The sequence below is a fragment of the Gymnoscopelus braueri genome (assembly GCF_963280865.1).
Source record: "Gymnoscopelus braueri genome assembly, chromosome: 9".
NCBI lineage: Eukaryota > Metazoa > Chordata > Actinopteri > Myctophiformes > Myctophidae > Gymnoscopelus > Gymnoscopelus braueri.
This window is the reverse complement of record NC_137610.1, coordinates 18547074-18565092: the sequence shown is the minus strand read 5'-3', so window position 1 is coordinate 18565092 and position 18019 is coordinate 18547074. Positions and strand designations below refer to the sequence as shown.

The window sequence follows — 18019 nt, the reverse complement described above, 5'->3', positions numbered from 1 at the left end:
GCATGCATAGACATCAAGCAGATTGTATCTGTATTGTAACCGCAATATTAAAATTATTATATTCAAGTCAAAATGTTCCCTGTGTTCTTAAAATAACATAATATAGATATATTATTATTGATAAATATATGATAAAAAAATATATGTTTTGATAACCCTATAGGCTATATCCCATCCTCCCATTCAGGGACATTTACCACCAGTGGTGTAAAGTAACTAAGTACATTTACTCAAGTACTGTACTTAAAGGGATACTTCACTTTCGGGCCGGGGACACATTTAAAAAAAATATTAAAAATAAATGAAAAAAGTTATGGAAAATTCATGGCCCTCTCACGACACGCAGTGTCCTACTAATGTGTGAGGGGGCCATGAATTTTCCATAACTTTTTTCATTTATTTTTTATATTTTTTTTAAATGTGTCCCCGGCCCGAAAGTGAAGTATCCCTTTAAGTACAGTTTTGAGGTATTTTTCCTTTACTGGAGTATTTCCAATCTTCAGTACTTTTATTTCTACCCCTCTACATCTCAGAGGAAAACAGATTAACAGATTGGCAATTTGCAAAAGATTTTTTATACACTTTAAGTATATTTTGTGCCAATACTTTTGTACTTTTACTCAAGTACATTTTGAATACAGGACTTCTACTTGTAACAGAGTTTATCTACATTGCAGTATTGATACTTTTACTTAAGTAAAACATGTGACATTTTTCCACCACTGTTTAATACCACATTTATATTGCTGTCAGTGTCATGTAGCCTGCCCTAGTGAGTGACCTTACATTCATAATGGTTACCACATTAGGCCCATTTTATCTGCAAATACATGGGCACCAAGTCAAATGGGTCCAGCTGAAACTGTTGTTTGGAATGTGGGTGGAGGCAGACAGAAGTTCTCTCAAAAACACATTAAAATGTGTCACACAGACATTGGTGACCTGTTGAATTAAGTGACTCCATTTACAAAAAGTTAAACTAGGAATTAAATTAAAATTGATTCCATTTGATTCATAGATGGAAGTGCTACTTTCTTACACCAACGTGTGTGTGTGTGTGTGTGTGTGTGTGTGTGTGTGTGTGTGTGAGTGTGAGTGTGAGTGTGAGTGTGAGTGTGAGTGTGTGTGTGTGTGTGTGTGTGTGTGTGTGTGAGTGTGTGTGAGTGTGTGTGTGTGTGATCCACGTCATTATGGATAGGGTGGGCTATCTAAAATGAAACTGCTTGAAATTCTTGTGAGCCTTTTGAAACTTCACCCATGATTAATTCCTCACAAATGTCATCAGTGGTGTAAAGTAACTATAAGTACATTTACTCAAGTACTGTACTTAAGTACAATGTTGAGGTATTTTTAAATTTCAGTACTTTTACTTCTACTCCACTACATCTCAGAGGCAAATATTATACTTTTACACCACTACAGTTATTTGAAAACTTTATTTACTAGTTACTTTGTAGATTTTGATTAACCTCTTCAGCCCTACATACATTTCGGCTATTTTCAAACGATTTTTATACATTTGAAAACTTGTGAAATGGGACATTCTGCATAATGAGTACTTTCTACTTTTGGTACTTTGAGTACATTTTGATACCAATACTTAAGGCTCCAGACATCCCAAAACAAACTGGCAAGGCTAATTCTTGGCCTTACACCTACAACTCATCTAATCCCTGCTCACTTTGCTAGGGCCGGGGCCCGGGTGGCTCAGGGTTGAGGATAGAGTACAGCAACTTGCAATGGGCCTGGTCTACAAGATACACCACAACATTAAGATACCCATGTACATGTCAAAGTACTTCAAAAACGTAAATGAAGTCCACAATCACAACCCTTTCCAGTGATAAAATGGCAACAAGAGTAATCAAAAAAGTCAACCAAAGCACACGTTTTTTGTATAGGATTTCCTCTCTAGTCACTAGTTAGTAAGAATACCTTGAGCACTCTAACACGAGTCCTCATCCAAGGTTACTTCGACTATGCAGGCACCTCGTGGTACCACAACACCACAAAGGCCTTTAAAACAAGGCTCCAGACATCCCAAAACAAACTGGTAAGGCTACTTCTTGGCCTCACACCTAGTACCCATCTAACCCCTGCTCACTTTGCTAGGGTCGGATCATCTCGGATGGCTCAGGGTTGAGGACATACAGCAACTTGCAATAATAATAATAATAATAATAAACTTTATTTGTATAGCACCTTTCATGACATGAAATGCAGCTCAAAGTGCTTTACAGAGCAAGAATACAATTACAGTTAGAACCAATTCAACAATAAAGCAAACAAAAATAAAATAAAATAAAATAAAAGCAGTAAAATGCAGTAAAATGCAGTGGCCCTCGCCACTACACAACTACAACACAAATGGATATAACTTAAATGTAGTGACCACTGTCCTCTACAACACAGCTAAAGAAATATCCACACTTCACACAATTGCCAATATTACATGTGTACCTTGTGTACCTTAGTAATATATCTTCACACAATTGTCAATATTACACCTTAGTAATATATTTTCACTTATTAATATTACACCTTAGTAATATATTTTCACCATGTTTACCACGTGTGGACTAGCCCAGGGGATCTGCTAACTTATCACATCCAAACCACACACCGTACACCCCTGAGAATGATATCGGGGTTATACAAGATATATAGACTAAACATAGACAAAAGGATCTGCCCTGGAGGGTCCACCACGTGTCGACGTGCCCCAGAGGATAATTCACTAAATCCTCCGGATGGAGTTATCAGACTCTTGTGGGCCTGGTCTACAAGATACACCACAACGTTAAGATACCCATGTACCTGTCAAAGTACTTCAAAAACATAAATGAAGTCCGCAATCACTGATCACGTCCAACCCAGATTTGGCACAAACAAGGGGTTGAATTAGTTCTCCCAGTATGCCACAAAAATGTGGAATGGCCCTACCAAAAGCAGTGAAGGCGTGTAAAACCCTACTCTCCTTCAAAACCGCCCTAAAAGAGTACCCACAGCCACAGGTGACTGCAATTCGAAACTGGCCCCTAAAAGTCAAAACCAACCGCCCCCAACTGTTTAATGTACATATTTTTATATTTTTTTTCTAAAACTGTTTTTATGATGTTCTGCATAGTAGTGTATATCTGTCTGTAATGTAATGTCACTATGAATTGAGTACAAAGGATCCCAATCGTAACAAGCCATATGGCTTTCTTGGGTTTTAAATCCTCTTAGCTGACCTTGTATTGAACTGTGCTTTCATGTGCTTTTTTTCTGCAAACTTCTAATAAAGTATTCAATTAATCAAACCTATGAGGGTGGATTCTGCCAATGTATTTCAATGGGAATGGAGTGGTTTGCTGCCAATTGTGGGTTTCTGCAACAACAAAAAAACGCTCCGTTCCCATTGAAAAGCATTGGCAGAAATGAACCCGCCCTCATAGGCAGAATAGAAGTGCGGTGTGACCGTGCCCAAACAGCTAAACCTCAACCAACCGCCACACCTTTGTTTTAGTGGCGAATTTGCTGAAATTGGGGAAACGGCGACATCTGGAGTCACACGATTCAATACTTCACCAATTCCAGTGTGACTGTTTGGATAGGCTGTACTTGTAGAAACACTAACAGTAGGTTAACTCACTCAGCTGCAGCCAGCCTGCAGTCCTGCTAGCTACAACTGGTAACTAACCAAGGTAAGTGACATACATTCTGCTTGTAATTGTTGGTGATGTTGAAGGTGGAACAAGAGGTCTTTGTCGTAGAACAAACTAAAAAGCTGACATAAAAGTAGCTCACTGTAACTTTAATGTAACCATAGGGTTAATATACACGTCCAAACTAGTTAACATAATGTACTTTAATGTTACACAATGACAGAAAGCAACGCTAGCCGGTCATGTCTGGGTAAAGTGCCCTCATCCTGCGTTTAATTGTGTTTAATTATCGTTTTAAATAACTGTCTGGCTTTCGTCCTTTAAACACAATGGAAGCTACATGCTAACATACGTGTATCTAGCAGTGTTGCCAGGTTTTGAGGGAGAAACAAGCAACCAGGTCTAGGAAAACCAGCCCAAAAGAAGCGACTGCAGGCCACATGAGCGCTTTAAACCTATGAATCGAATTTGAAAATAGCCGATTTACAAGCTCACAACGCTTCGCCATGCGACTCGTTGTGAACTTGTAGATCTGCTATTTTCAAAAACTTGCAATAAAATGTGGAACAATCGGAATGTTTTCCAACACAAATGCACCCTGGCACAAAACATTTTCATGCAAATATTTGAGAACCACTAGTTCAAATATAATTAAAACATTTGGAAGCAAGCCTAAATAAGCAAGTACACTTTAGCTAGCAAGCCCAAAAAACTACCAATATTTACAAGCAACTTCACAGAAAAAGAAGCCCAAAGTCGCTCATAATAAGCTGACATGGCAACACTGGTATCTAGTGTACTGCCACGTCAGGCCCCCCATGGGCTGAGTAATCAACTTCACACATTAGGCTAGCCAATGACTGAAGTTGGAATGACATGGTATTATGGTAACTGTTTGATATAGTTCAGGTTTAAAAGGGGGATGGTGAGGAGGCAAGGTGGTGTTCTACTTATTGTACAGGTTGATAGGGGGAGGAAATACTTAATATCAATTAACAACAGACATTGCCCTGGTTTGAGTCCAGTCATAAGGTTCAACCAGTGGTCATCGCCATGCTGGCTTGTGGTGGACACATTTTTGTCAAAATTCTATTTTTGCCATGGACATATAAATGAGTGGACAATAATATTACCAGAAACACTTAAAGAGCTAGCCCTGAATGACCATTACATGTCTGTAACTGTTCCATTTGTACACAGAGTTATGGTGGTCCTTGAAAATAAAAACGTTTGAGAAACCAAGGTACTAATGGACTCCTAATGTGCTTTACATAGTGTCATAATAAATCGGCATCATATTCTGAAGAAAACCTGGAGACTAACATTCAGTAATTGGGTCTCATGATCAAAATAAGAACATGACAATATTATGTAAATTAAATCAAAAATTTGCCATACATGGACAAGTCTTGTCACGGATACATTTGTCCGTGTATGGACCATAGACAAAAGAATGGACAGTGTTACGCCCATAGACTCTAGAGACCGTAAATGAAGTCTATTTTTCAGCAATTTCAAATCCGCCATCTTTCTATATCGCGTCATATCCTATGCAACCGGAAATGAATGCTATTGGTTTGGTAGCTTGTCAACCAAGGGCGGGGAATGAATGCTATTGGTTGCGTAGCTTGTCAATCAAATTATCCCGCCCCTCCTAGAACATACCCTACTTTATCATCAATTTAAAAATAAATGGGACCATAATTTACCGAAACGCATATCATGGTGATTGAAAGAAGACTTTAAACTAGCGACTGGAAGCATATAGTATTTATGACCATGTTTATTAAGGTAATAAAATCAATTCGGCAAAAACCCACCCACTTGCATTGAGAGTTATATCTTCTGACACCAGCAGGGGTAAAACAGCGAAACTACAGGCCATTCATATGAACTGTCACTTCCTATATAGACTCAATTTCAAAGGCGGATGCTGGGCCCTTGGGTATGGACATATTGATGACCATTGGGTTCAGCTCTCAAGTCTAATGATCATGTCTAAAATATTAAGCACCACCAAGTGCTGACTGAGCAAACCATGACTAATAAAATCATCATTACTAAACTCCTTTTACACTCCGTCCAAAACCCAGTCAAACACTGCACCACTTTCAGCCTGGCTGGTGTCCCTATTCTGGGCGAAAATTGCCAATAAAATATCATTTTATTTTTAATAGCAGATCTGCGAGTTCTGAGCGCTGAACTTGTAGATTGCCTATTTTTGCTATTCATCATAAGACGAAGTACATATGGCTTAAGTGGTTAATAGTAGACTGTCAGTGGTTCTGTGTGCACATGGCTGTCTTTAATGTCCATGTCCCCCAGAAAAGGGGGCCATTATACTTTTTAATGTCACTATATATTTTGTTTTATAAGACATTAGATTCGTTCCCCTTGGTGAGGCCTAAACAAAATGGATTCATTCAGATCCGATTGTACAAATCTTTGATTACCAGTGAGTGAACTGGTCTGCCTTGTTTTGTGTTGTCTAGTCGGGATGAGCACACCCAAAGTACACAGTAAAATCCATAGTGTTAATTTAACAATCTTTATTAAAGGGATCCAAATGCACGCTGTGGTCCATTTATTTCCATTTGTACATTCTCTGAAGATTTTACTGTGTGAAGGAGTCTTTAATACATTCTAGACTGCCTAATTGTAGACATTCTCCTAACTAAATGCATTTAAATCAAACGTTGCTTTTATACAGTATACTGCACCTCATGTAGAATTCCATGTTTGTTGTTTTATTTTTTTACAGGAAAAAGATTTTCCACAGTATTACAGAAACATGTTTTCCTTTTTAGATGGCCTGAGTTTTTTCGATGTTATTAACAGTTTTCATTGGCATGTACTTGATTTTTGTTTTCTTTGCCAGGCAGAGACATGAGTCAAACTGAGCAGGTACAGGAGGAGACGCCAGCATTCCTCAAAGATGAGCCATCAGAAGCAGGTAGGTTTGATATGTGTATTGCAATGCCAATAAAAAAAAAGTTCTTCTTTTTCTCATTAAAGCTGCAATCTGGAACGTATTTTAAGGCATAAAATATTATTATTATATGATTGTTTTTAATAAATCTGTATCGTATAGTATGTTAATATAACTAGCACATCTGCAGTTGTTGGAGGTGGTCTCCCTACTCTTCCACTGAGAAATGTAGACCCTGATGGCAGTTAGGACACCTACAGTTTGACAACTAGTAACCGCCTGAAGCTCATAGTAGTGTAATATCTCCCTAGCCGGGAGGTCTTATTGGCAGTCTTGGTAGAGTGGTAGAAATTTGGTTTAATGCAGGAAACCGGTGTTTGAATCCCTGTTAAAAAGAGGCATGGCAAAACGCATTACTCAATTTATTCAGACATTTTGTTTCCAGGGAATATAAGAAAAATATTTGCATTTCCTTATTTAACAGTGAGATGTTGAATCATTGTGCTTTATAGACACCAACAAGGACCATCCACAGCCACAACCTGGCATGTTTGGGAGGTTGACAGGGGGGCTGTACAGCGTTACCAAAGGAGCAGTGGGAGCAACAGTGGGAGGCGTTGCCTGGATAGGAGGAAAGAGTCTGGACGTCACCAAGTCAGCTGTATGCACAGTGGCCACCGTGCCTGCGCTGGGTTTTGGTCTAGTCAAAGGCGGAGTATGTGCTGTTGCTGGAGGAGTGACTGCAGTAGGGTCTGCTGTGGCCAGCAGAGTCCCTATGGTCGGTGGAGGCAAAAAGAAAGACAAGGCTGACTGAGAAGAGTTTGCATTGCCGGACCCTGGGGAATTGGTTGTTTTACACTACAGCAAAAAGAGGTGTGACCAATCAAGGGGCAATAGAGGACTCGGGAAGTGTGTTTATCTTTTTCTTTTCTTTTTTTCTTGAGCTTTACTTTGGTCCACAATTGTTGTATGACCATACACACATTCTTAGGTGTCCAGCACCACTTTGACGCAAGCACCAACAAAAGCTTTCATGTTCAGCTGTTTCAAGGCCACAAACTGCCCAACATATCTCTCCAGTGCCTGATTGTGGGTTGTTGTTTTTTCCTGGATAAAAGGAACTTTGTTAAGGTTTCAGTTTGATAAGAAACCAGAAGGAATGTTCCACTGTGGAAATAGCCTGTACATGACATCTGTCATCTTTTGGTAGCAGAGATAAAACTATGCAAGAACATAAATGATACAGTATAATGGTTTATTCAGGTCAGGGAATCTAAGTTCTACTTGCAAGACAATCAGTGATCAGTGCTGATCTATAATTGACAGCAAATAAAGACAGATCGGGTGTTTTCTTGGGGTCTGTCTGTACCAGGGATTTCAAAATGTATCCCATGTTCAAGAGTGTCATTCCTCAAACATTCAGTCACAGAGGGACCTGAGCTCAAGAGCAGTGCAAGGCTGAAGCCACAGTGCCATGTGAACTGAATATGTACATTACCTCCTTCAGGGGACTAGAGCCCAAAGCATGGAAGTAGTTTTTTGTATGTATTTTTAATGTGATTGAATGTGTGAAAAGCTCCATGGAGTACATCAGCAGTTTCTCGTAATATGCCCCTTGGTGCTTACAGTGCATTGGATACAAATGGCTCATCACTTCACTATTGTGAATCTTTCAGATTATGATGGTGTGCGCTTGTATTATGCAAACATGGGGATGTGAAACTTTTGGAACCTTGCCAAAGTTACAAATGAGTTGGGTAGAATAAAGAATTTATATGGAACAAAAGACAAATATATTCTAAACTGTTCTTAATAAAACTGTGAAATGTACTTCTTTGTGTGCCACAATTTAGGATGCACAATATTCTGTGAGCGTGTGGATGCAGAGTTGCCAATATACACTGGAAGTATGATATTATGTTCCTTTCTTATGTCCTTGGATGGATGGCATGTGTGATGGCAAAACATTCCTAAATGAGGATTGTCTACTTGTAGGTAATGTCTCTTGTGACTGCTCCACAGGCTCCAATTCCAACCTCATATGAGGAAGACATTCTGTTTATAGATTAACACCAGCCTCATCCTGAAAAAGGTACCACATCACACAGGGCTAACAACAATTTTCACTAAAACGTGTTCAAGGCAAGTCAACAAAAAAGTATTGGAAACTCAAACCTTTACAACAGTGCCACAGGCTTTCACACCAAGCCTTGACCCTCACCTAACAGTGGGATAGAATCCAGGTGAATGGTGGGCAAAGTGGCATAGCCACAACCATCCGTGGTGCACTGCACGGGCAATCGAGCTAATACGATAATTAAAGGAAGGTTTGTAATATAAAACCAACCCCAAATTATACATGCATGTATCTGTTATGAAAATTAAACTTCACTGACAAAATCTAGCAAAGCTGAAATCCACCAATTGATCTCATGCATGGGATTTATTTTTATTTTTAAGTGTTCTAAGCCGGGTGCTATTTCAGACTTTGATTACAGAATTGTTCAAGGGGTGGAACGTTTGTTTACACTTTGATTCAGTTACCATATCTAAGTAGTTTTTAGGTGCTAATTTTCTTCTGTTTATTCCCAATGTAGGCATTGCCAATTCCCCATGCCTACTGCACTCTCAGGTGAAATAACTATTACAAAAATGTGATCAGTTTGTTAAAAAAATGTCACACCTACATTTGTTTCAATATTTGTATTAAACAAAGATGACATAACAATACAATAACAAAAAAAAGAGACAATAAAATAATACATTATTTATCACATTATAGTTGCCAACATCATCTCCCCCATAAAAAGGTTGGCCACATTTATCCATCTGCTCCCTCCCAATTAATATGAAACCTGACGGTCTTCAGTCACTCCAATACACACAACATTTGACCACTCATCCTCTATACATGTATGGTGGCCGTGCTTCTATGAATTTGGCAAAGTTACTCCGTAAGGAGAGTCTCCAAGGGCATTACATTTAAAACTTTCAAACCATAAGGTGACACTTGGAGGACTGTCATCAATCCATTTGTTAAGGATTGACAACTGAGGAGTGTAGAGCAACGCTCTTAATAGATGTAGATTTTATTTTTCTTTATGCTAATCAGTTTAAGGATTTAGTCTTGGATGGATACCCAGAAGGGTCTAATTTGTGGGCAGGTCCAGAACAGATACCCATCTGTCACCATATCACCATGTCCACTTTTACACCTATAGGACACAAGGGAGAGCATAAAAGGTCATATTTACTCCATATTGCTGGGGAGACATGTAGTTTGTGTATAATTGTATATTGGGTTATATAAGACTTGTTTGAGCATGTAATTTGTTTGTTGTTGCATTGAGTAATGTATTACGCCATGCCCCCTCATCTATTTGTAGTTGAAAATTAACAAGGAAGAAAAGTAATACAATTCTATACAAATATCTGAGGGTGATACTCCATTTAAAGAGCTCAGAGAGGCAAGCACTCACCTGTCATTCCACTGTAGCCCGCCGTATTGACCATCAAAACAGCAGCCAGCATATGGCATCACAATCGTTTAGCTGTGATATCAGGAAGCCCACAGGAGACCCTCTGTCCCTCTTTTATCACAGCTCCGGACAAGAGGTCTGCTGTGGCTTTTGTCCAGATATTTGCGGCTTTTGTAGGGGCGACGGCCATCTGTGTTTTTTGACGATTGAGTCCTTGGTTAATAGGGTTTTTGGCCAGGTTGTGGTTTCTGATTCCACCAGCTTTGAGCTTCAACTGAGGTCCCAACCAGGCAGCCTAGCAGGGCTAGTGCCACCAAATAGGTGGCTCATGAATGTTTCACCATGGCCTCACAGGAAGTTGACCAGAGTATTATATAAGTTGACTGAAGCAGAATCTGCCATTCAAATCTTCTATCTAGCTCTATCATAATAGCCATTAAAATGCTTCAGATATATAGATACAATTTTATTTTGACAATTTAGTAAGCCTTTTTTTAAACATGAAATACAGTTCCATGGATGGAACAAGGGGATTAGTTCACTAGGAGTGAGTGATGGTTTGAAAGTATTTATTGACAAATCCAACTTTGGGGTCACAAAGAGCTTTACCCAGGACTTTATTTGTCACCACTGTTCAGCTTCAGTCATGCGAGGAGGTAGTACGACACAATCATTTCATACCTAACTTAATAAGCCGCCTGAAATAGCAAAATCACGCACTAGCACTAATAGCACTTCTATTCAACATGGGATGTCATTAATCAATCTGTTCTGTATCTTTTAAATCCTCTTCCATCATGTAATGTTATTTGCTAATCTGTTCTACACCTCATGTCACCCAAAAGAGAAGAGAGACCAGTTTTGCATTGACAACACAAATGATGATGGAACCCAGCTCCTCATGCAGCTCTTCTGTATATACCATGGGACTTTCCATATGCCATAATCTTTGCCTACAGTTGAAACCATTTTCAATGAATTGTATGCACAATAGACCACCTCATATGACAAAATATATGAAAATACTTTTGTTTGGAATGTTCTAATATCCTGAAATGTTAAGTTAACAAAAATCATAACAGAACAAAAATGTAGTTGTCTTTATTATAGCTTATTTGCTAGAATAGTTGTTGCTGTAAGGTGGATGTTTTGACATTTAAATTTAAAATGTGCACTATTTATATCTCTTTTCCGCAGACTTGCTTCTGATGTGTCAGATATTAAGCATTGAACTGACTGTCTCATTTGATATAAACATGAACAAAAATAAAAGTAGGGTTTTTAAGGTAAAAATAATACATCACTTATGATCAGCTAATGTTTCAGGAGCAGTGTTGCCAAATTTTGCGAAAGAAATAAGCAACCAGGCATTTGAAAACAAGCCCAAAAGAAGTAACACGTGAGCGCTTTAAACCTAGATACCGTACATCGGCTATTTGAAAATAGCCGATCTACAAGCTCACAAAGCGTCACGATGCGTTGTGAGCTTGTAGATCGGCTATTTAAAAGGAAAAAAAAGAAAATGTTTAAATATTTTCGAAACATTTTAACAACACAAATCTGGTACGGGGGTCCCTGGCACAAAATGTTTTCATTTGGGGACTATTACATATTAATTTGGGGGTCCTTGACATGAAAATGTTTGAGAGCCACTAGTTTAAACAACATTAGAAAGCAAGCCCAAATAAGCAACTACACTTTAGAAACAAGCCCAGAAAACCACAACCCGCAACTATCAATACTTTCAAGCGAATTAACAGAAAAACAATCCCAAAGTCGCTTATAATAAGCGGATATGGCAACATTGTTCAGGAGTTTATGTTTACCGAATAAACCATCTACATTTAATTATATCAGGAACTATTGCTACCATTTCAATCATTTGTAAAATATATATCCTATGTGATGGATGTGCTTGCGAAATGTGATTGCGAAATGTTTCAAAGTCCATTGAATATCAAATTATATTAACAATTTATTGGATGAGACAATTAAATCAAATGGACCCCGTATGAGTACTGACCCACTGTACCACAGTGTTTTACTTCATCTTAAAATGCAGGAGCATGGGACATTATCTTGGCCAGCTTCTTTGGACACCAGTTTCTCTGGAATAGGGACCCATGTCATTCATCATGTAAACTTTCTTTTTGGTCTTGTCTGAATATTTAAAACTTGTACAATTACATGCAGTATTTTAATCATGCACCACTAATAACTGAGCTTGGTAGAGGTTCTGAATCTTTTACTCATAATAAATTTTTATTTGTAATGCGCTTTTCATTCACAAGGAAAAACTCAAATGTAAATCAGACTGTGTGGTCAATGTGTCATTGAAATTGAATTGAAATGTGTCATTGTGTTCTTTAAGAAGAAGTAACCACGATCATCTGACTGGAAACCACAATCCTTGTCTCTGTATTCACCCGGGCAGGAACATTTCTCTCTGTAGATAAATATGTAAACATAGTCACACATGGTTGGTACGTACTTATACTCAGTTCTACAATTTCATAAATTTAGCCCACTCACTTGTTCTGTAGCACGGCTGTCTACAGTCGTTGCCAGCATCAGGGACACACACTGTAGTGCTGCAGTGAATATACACCTGGATTGCAAAAATAGTGTGAGCACAGTAATATGCATTATCAGTGAAGAAGCTATAATTAAATATCACTAGCTCCACTGGAATTATGAATTATTTACCTGTTCCCTCAGAGGCACCATAGAAGTCTGATCTACAAAGGTGAACATTTTGAAAATGAATCGCTTGTGGTGACTTGGGTAAGCCGCAATACCAGCAGAATGGTCATCAACACCAACCAAGGTGGTCAAGTAACGGTCATCCCTGAATGGACACCTGGAGAGGAAGAACTTTCCATCAGGTACTGAAAAACTCTTTTCATGAACCTCATTTTGGTTTGTACTGCGTGTGGTACTCAGAAAAACAAATAATGGAGAAAAATGTCACCAGAGGTTTAATGAACACATTTTATATGTTCAAATTGTGGCATGTTATGACAATATTGATATTTTAATTCATAACTGATGACTAATTTACGGTACATTGTTGGACTTTTTCATGTTATAATAAGCTTCACTAATAATTGCAATTATTATTACATAGGCCTACTGTGATATACCAGAGTATATGAATCTAATTCAGTATTTCAACCTTATACTATTAACTGTATCCTAAAACTAAATGTAGCGTAAATAAAAAGGTAATTCAGCCATTTCATTGCCATGAATTAATTATTCCGTGAGCAGAAATTCAAGCCTTATTTCACCAGGGTTATGAACTTTACCAAGATTAAGAACAAGATGTGTGATAGTTACCCATTGACCAGTAGGTCCCACTGGGGAAGGCTGTGGGGATTGGGAGAGGTGGTTGTCCAACAGCGACCAAGAGTTAGGTGGATATGATCAGTCCTGCCTATAATGCTAACGTCCACATAGATGGGATCCTTCAGCACCTTTGTCACGGGATAATCTGCCGCCGTGAAGTATGAGCTATAGGCCACCATCTCTGTGACAGGACAAATATTAGTTCATTGTGTACCCAATTATGAAATGGGATGAGACATAAACAGTGATCAGACTAATATGTTCTTACCCTCATCGCAGCCCTTTGAGATGCATTGTCCATTGCCCAATCTGAGCACAACGTCAAGGTGACCAAAACCACTAACTGGAGGAAGAGTTCCAAATACAGTCCTTAAAACCAGGGTTTCAACAGTTTGGCCAATATACCTACACTGGAAGAGCAGTCTGGAAGACAAGAAGTATGATATTATGTTCCTTTGTTATGTTATGTCCTTAACCACTTTGGTATACTTCTTAAATTAATGACCTGAATTGCACTGTACTTGGTGCACTCTTTTTCCGATCTGCACCAAATCTCTTTGCCGAAAATAACCGATCTACAAGCTCACAATGCGTCGCAACGCGCTGTGAGCTTGTAGATCTGCTATTTTTAGCAAATGTTCCCCCCCCACAATAGGGATGCTTGGGGGTTCAAGTGGTTAATTTGATAGCGATAAAATCATAAAGTGGATTGCCTACTCATAGGTAGTGTCTCTTGTGATGGCTCCACGGAATCCAATTCCAACCTCATATGAGGATGTCATCCTGTTCTCATAGATTATAATGCCAGACTCCTCCTGTGAAAGGTACATGGATAATCGGACAACAATCTTCACGAAGTCAAGTCTAAAAAAGTATTAAAAAGTCTACAAATAACATGAATAAAACAAACAACAAACAAAGAAACAAAATGTTCTACTACCTTAACAAGAGTGCCGCAGCTTGTCACAGGGAACTGGTAAATGGCAAAGCCAGAATTGGAGTCAACAAATGTGCAGCCATGACCTTCCCCCAACAGTGTGATGGAATCCAGGTCAATGGTGGGCAGAGTGGAATCTCTAGCCACCACCACAATAAACTGGGCATCCTTGGTGCACTGGACAGTCACTAGAGCAAAGAAGAAGAATTAAGAGAAGGTTAAAACACAATATAAAACTAATGCCAAATGTTATCAATATTATACTTTACCAAAGAATAATTTAACAAAGCTGAAATCAAATCAAATGGTCTGATACAGTGGAGTTTTATATTCAAGTGTTCTAAGTCAGGTGATATTTCAGCCTCTACCTACAGATTTGAACAAAGGTGTGGAACTTTTCTTTGTACTTTTATTCAGTTACCAGATAGGTATTAAGATAATAATGTACTTTAAAAACTCCCTGTCGAAGGAAATCCCAGACATTGGCCTCAAGAGGGACTTGTTTCTAATTCCTTTATATTCTGTCACATTTATTCAGTATATTGTTTAGCTGCATTTTGAAAGTATGATCAGCCTGTGTAAATGACGATGATGCAACCTTTTTTAAAGGACACAAGATTGACATAAATTGATGGGCCCTTTAGTTTCAGAGAGAGTTTTTTTTTCTTCTTTTTACCGGAACTCAAATTATACATGTACTTTTGTTTCTGATATTTAATACTTGACAATTAGTCTCAGTAGTTTGCAAATCACTCACCTGCCTTTCCATAGTAGCACTGTTGACGATTGAAACAGCAGCCTATGGCATCACATTCATGAGCAGAGATTTCAGCATACCCACAGGGGACCCTCACTCCCTCTTCTACATCACAGCTGGGCATGACAGGAGTAGTCGGTCTGCTGGGCGTCTGTGGCCTTTGTACGGGCGGCTTCTCTATTGGGGGCTTCTTTGGGGGTTGAGGCTTTGGTATGAAGGTGTTTTGGCCAGATTCTGGTTTAACAGCAGGTGTAGCAGGTTTATCCCACCATCTCCCACCACCTTGAGCTTCGATTAAGGTCGCAACCAAGCAGCCTAGCAGGACGAGTGCCACCAAACAGGTGGCACATGAATGTTTCACCATGACCTCACAGCAAGTTGACCAGAGTATCCCACAAGTTGACTGAAGCGGCAACTTTTAGTTAAACCTAATGTATGAAAAGCTCCGCCTCCAGGATTGCATTCTGCCATTCAAATCTCTCTATCCTTCTAATAGCCAGTAAAATGCTTCAGGGGAGTGGTCTCTAGTGTTTTATAAATCTTTGACTTAGACAATTTGGCAAGCCTTTTTGACAGTGGTGGGAAAAGTACTAAAATGTTTTACTTAACTAAAAGTATCAATGCTGCAATGTAGAAATACTCTGTTACAAGTAAAAGTCCGGAATTCAAAATTTACTTGAGTAAAAGTACAAAAGTATTGGTATTAAAATGTACTTAAAGTACCAAAAGTAGAAAGTACTCATTGAGCAGAATGTCCCATTTCACAAGTTTTCAAACTTTTGAAAATAGCAGATCTACAAGCTCACAATGCGTCGCATCGCGACGCATTGTGAGCTTGTAGATCGGCTATTTTCAAATGTATATATAGGGCAAAGTATATATAGTATATAAAGTATATATAGGGCTGAAGTGGTTAATGTATGTTTTGTAATAATAATCTACAAAGTAACTAGTAACTACAATATTCAAATAATTGTAATGGAGTAAAAGTATAATATTTGCCTCTGAGAAGTAGTGGAGTAGAAGTAATAGTACTGAAAATTGGAAATACTCCAGTAAAGTAAAAAATACCAAAAAATTGTACTTAAGTACAGTACTTGAGTAAATTTACTTAGTTACTTTACACCACTGCTTTTTGAAACATGCAGAACGGTTTCATGGGTGGAACAAGGGTATGGCAAGCCCTCATCCTATCAGATAGATTAGTTCACTGGAGGTGGGTGATGGTTTGACATGAAAATATCTATTGACAAATCCAATTTTGGGGTCACAAAGAGCTTTACCCAGGACGTTGTGACCTTAAAGCTATTTGACAACAAATGTTTATTTTGTTATTGCACAACGTGCCTGACTTTTCTGAAAGTTAAAAGTTTGCATTTCTCTTAAACCTGTAACTACAGTGAAAGGTTCAGGTGACACTTAAACATCCTGTAGACGTGTAAGGAGGCCTTTGGCCTTGTCACATGCATGCATGACATCACTGTGCAAAGTGACAATTTGACAAATTATGTCAAATTTCACCGTGTACTGGCTGGATTGAGTTACCTTCACTTACATACTCAGTGGTGGAAAAAGTACTCAAATCTTTTACTTAAGTAAAAGTATCAATACCACAATGTAAAAGTGTGGTATTCAAAATTTACTTGAGTAAAAATACAAAACTATTGGCATCAAAATATACTTAAAGTCCCAAAAGTAAAAGTTCTCATTATGCAGAAAGTCCCATTTCACAAGTTTTCAAATTTATAAAATCTTTTGAAAATAGCAGATCTACAAGCTCACAACGCATCACATCGCGACGCATCGCAATAGGGCTGAAGTGGTTTTGTAATAATAATCAAAAAGTAACTACTAACTAAAGGTTTCAAATAATTGAAGTGGAGTAAAAGTACAATATGTAGCTCTGATATGTAGTAAAATAGAAGTAAAAGATTTCAAAAATTTGAAATACTCCAGTAAAGTAAAAATAACTCAAATGTGTACTTAAGTGCAGTACTTGAGTAAATGTACTTAGTTACTTTACACCACTGTATATAATCATGTGGTTGCCTACATACAGCTCCCGTTAAGCGTCCTCATTTCTTTAGTCTTATCAACAAAAACTGACTAGGCTATAATTGTTTTCTAACCCTATTTATGAAATGTTTTTGCATATTTCAAAAATATGAAATGAATTGAAAATGTGTTTTAGGCCCTGGAATGTAGCCTACTGTATATTCATAATATATTTTTTGGGACTATTATTAGTAGTATTATTAGTATGTCTAAACTTTTGTGTATCTACTTATTTTGAAACATACAGCACAATTCACTCAAACGTCTTGGCAAAGAGAGGCAGAAAGAGGTGGACAACATCAAATTTGAAGTAGAAGAAATTAAAGAGCAAATCTCAACAACATCAAAATAGTTTTTGTTACATAAAGAAACAAAGAAAAAGGACTAGTCCCACGCAGTAGTGGACAAAGTAGCCTACTCAACCCCAGCACTTGAGTCAAAGTATTGATAAGTGAAAGTTGCTCAAATCTGTACTTGGTTTAATGTACTGGAGTAACCTACTGTACTTACCTCTAAAAAATACTAAAGAAGCCTATAATCAAACTTACATGCTTTTACAAATATTTAAGTAGCCTATTCAAAAGTACATTTTCTTTTTATCCTTTTATTATGCATTGCTCTATTTTGAACTTATAAGACATAAAAAAAAGTAAGAAATCTGAAGTTTCCCACAAATTTTCCAAAAATATCAATGATGGTAAAAATAGCAGACTTACACAAGCTCACAATGCTGTATATCAAAGTCAAAATATATGATAATATTTGTCTTTGAAATGTAGAGTGGAGTGAAAGTCAGAAGTATCCCAAAAAATACAAATACTCTAGAGTACAGATACTCAGAAACGTACTTAAGTAGGCTAGTACCAG

General features: G+C 38.0%; 2 protein-coding genes across 2 annotated transcripts; one reads left to right on the top strand and one right to left on the bottom strand.

Moving 5' to 3' along the window:
* Nucleotides 1–3566: 3566 nt before the first annotated feature.
* Nucleotides 3567–9903, top strand: tmem263 (transmembrane protein 263). The gene is made up of 3 exons (XM_080438325.1): nt 3567–3686; nt 6526–6600; nt 7089–9903. Exons 2-3 carry the CDS (start codon nt 6534–6536, stop codon nt 7388–7390), a joined length of 369 nt encoding a protein of 122 aa, XP_080294451.1. The 5' UTR covers nt 3567–3686; nt 6526–6533; the 3' UTR covers nt 7391–9903.
* A 2503-nt stretch (nt 9904–12406) lies between these two features.
* LOC308092430 (zona pellucida sperm-binding protein 4-like) lies at nt 12407–15262 on the bottom strand. Its single transcript, XM_080438324.1, has 8 exons — nt 15098–15262; nt 14344–14528; nt 14121–14218; nt 13672–13826; nt 13395–13584; nt 12762–12915; nt 12588–12663; nt 12407–12501 (listed from the first exon to the last, which is right to left on the bottom strand). Exons 1-8 carry the CDS (start codon nt 15219–15221, stop codon nt 12422–12424), a joined length of 1062 nt encoding a protein of 353 aa, XP_080294450.1. The 5' UTR covers nt 15222–15262; the 3' UTR covers nt 12407–12421.
* Nucleotides 15263–18019: the final 2757 nt, after the last annotated feature.

Excerpts from the sequence above, each read along its gene's own strand:
- tmem263 (XM_080438325.1), top strand. The coding sequence starts at position 6,534 with ATGAGTCAAACTGAGCAGGTACAGGAGGAGACGCCAGCATTCCTCAAA. Across the intron at positions 6,601-7,088 it reads AGATGAGCCATCAGAAGCAG|ACACCAACAAGGACCATCCA; the intron begins GTAGGTTTGATA and ends TGTGCTTTATAG.
- LOC308092430 (XM_080438324.1), bottom strand. The coding sequence starts at position 15,221 with ATGCCCAGCTGTGATGTAGAAGAGGGAGTGAGGGTCCCCTGTGGGTAT. Across the intron at positions 14,529-15,097 it reads GTGCTACTATGGAAAGGCAG|TGACTGTCCAGTGCACCAAG; the intron begins GTGAGTGATTTG and ends TCTTTGCTCTAG. Across the intron at positions 13,585-13,671 it reads CTCAAAGGGCTGCGATGAGG|AGATGGTGGCCTATAGCTCA; the intron begins GTAAGAACATAT and ends GTCCTGTCACAG.